The 2,003-nt window shown below is 34.3% G+C and overlaps 1 protein-coding gene across 1 annotated transcript; it reads right to left on the bottom strand.

The window, feature by feature from the left end:
• Positions 1-799: 799 nt before the first annotated feature.
• LOC107808003 (putative calcium-binding protein CML25) lies at positions 800-1,796 on the bottom strand. Its single transcript, XM_016632485.2, has one exon. It carries the CDS (start codon positions 1,754-1,756, stop codon positions 1,064-1,066), a length of 693 nt encoding a protein of 230 aa, XP_016487971.1. The 5' UTR covers positions 1,757-1,796; the 3' UTR covers positions 800-1,063.
• Between the last annotated feature and the right edge of the window lie 207 nt (positions 1,797-2,003).

Below are 2,003 nucleotides of genomic sequence, written 5' to 3'. Positions count from 1 at the left end.
TAACCGTAGGAAAGGAGGAAAAAAGGAAGAAAATTTAAAAATAATAGAGGATGTCACAGTAGGAAAGAGGGAGAATGGAAAGAAGAAAAAATAATTGAGGATAGAGAAGTATTGTACATGGCTTTTCTGGAATAAAGTATTAAGTGAATTGAAACTTGAGAGGAAGATTAAAGATTAAAGGTGAAGAAAAAGAAGAATGAAAGACAAATTTGATAAAGAAAGAAGGATGAGAAAAAAATACATAACGAAAATGCAACTCAATGGATAAATACTGCAATTTTTGGGGTGTTATTTGTACATCATGCACCTTTATAGTTTTAAATTTAAGAAAATAACTTTTTTAGATTTTTTACGTGTAAAAGATAAATCTCTTACGTATAAAAATAAAGAGCCAAGCAACTAATTGACCCTCTGGGGAGGGTAATTTCTGTTTCTTTTATTTGAAAAAAGAAGAAAACTTAGGCTAGCTAAAGTTTCATTACCTAATGAAATTTTTGAAACAAAAACAATCAAATACTCCTATATTTGTGTATCTCGTACATAATTAAACTATAGAATCGTGTATTAAAACCAAGCAAACAATCATTGTTATTTTGTTTATTTGAAAATTTTAATTCACTTAATCTTTAATTCTACAATATTCTATTTTGACTAAATTCTAAAAAAAAATAATCTCAAGTTCAATGATATTCCTTATAATTGAATTCACTAATTTGATCATAAGCTTAGCTCTTATTAGTTTCAATATATTTGAACATTTTGGCATCTCACGTCAACCTACGGCATAAACTCCACCACATCAATATGTTAAATACATTGCAATGACGATTTAATGATATATACAAATTCATTCACTAATTAATACAGATTTAATGATATAAACACATTCATTCACTAATTAACACAGCCGTTAATATGGACTTGACCCAATGGGCCGACCTAACTCAACCAGTGATTTTGTAGGATTGGACTAAGATTTTTAAGTCAGGCCCAAGTAAGCTCGTGACCTATGACACTAAGAAACCACGCATTGATGGGAAAACTACAAATGAGTACCGGGCCATTAAGGGTTTGACCTGCCCCGACCCGCATTTCCACCCCCAAACCTGGAACTAACCATCATAACCCTAAATTCCTCGTAACTGATCGTACCATCGCCGTCAGTATCACCGGCGCTGATCAGTTTCCGGCACTCTTTAATCGAATATTCTTCCCCCAGAGCCGTCATAAACAGGTTCTGAAACTCATCAGCAGTGATGAAACCATTCTTGTCCACATCAAACAAGGAGAAAGAATCCACAATATCCTCCAAAACTCTATAGCAATGGAGGAATGCATCAAAATTGATGAGCCCGTCCCCGTCGGAATCCACTTTGCTGAACATTTTCTCCAATTCTTCTGTCTTAAGACCGTTTCCTAAGCTAGACAGGGCGGAATTCACTTCCGATGCTGAAATTTTCTCATCGCCATTCGCATCGAACCTCTCGAACACTTTTTTTAGCTCTTTCTCGTTTAGCTCTTTCCTCGTGGCTGGAGAGTTTATCGGCGACGACACCGACGGCGATGGGTCTTCGTTGTTCGGCGAAACCTTGCTCTTGCGACTGAACCGAGATGTAAATCCCATATCTCTAGGTATACGGAGAATGAAATTTTTTTGAGGATATATGGGGATTCGTGAAACAGAGTACTCCACCATCTTTTCCAGTTTATTTGAATTTAGGTCCGTTCTAAAAAAAAAATGATCCATTTCTAACATCTTGTTTGGATAGTTGTTCCTCGTATGGTATTGTATTATTATTATCCCGAAACAATATTTATTTTGATTGTTTCGTTAAAATTGGTTGTATTGTATTATTAAATTTATTGTTTCGAAACAATGAAAAGTCCTTTTTTGAAACAACTGATTTGGTGTAGTAGGATTGTTTCCTAATTTTCTTTTCAATTATGCCCTAACTTATTACTCCACAATTCTATTTTACTCTTTACCTTTTCTTCTATTTTAA

This window comes from Nicotiana tabacum, chromosome 16, assembly GCF_000715075.1.
Source record: "Nicotiana tabacum cultivar K326 chromosome 16, ASM71507v2, whole genome shotgun sequence".
In the NCBI taxonomy this organism is placed as follows: Eukaryota; Viridiplantae; Streptophyta; class Magnoliopsida; order Solanales; family Solanaceae; genus Nicotiana; species Nicotiana tabacum.
Note: the sequence above shows the minus strand (reverse complement) of the source record. Positions and strands in the feature narration are given on the sequence as shown.

What these genes read in the sequence shown, in the direction of transcription:
- LOC107808003 (XM_016632485.2), bottom strand. Translation starts at nt 1,756, where the DNA reads ATGTTAGAAATGGATCATTTTTTTTTTAGAACGGACCTAAATTCAAAT.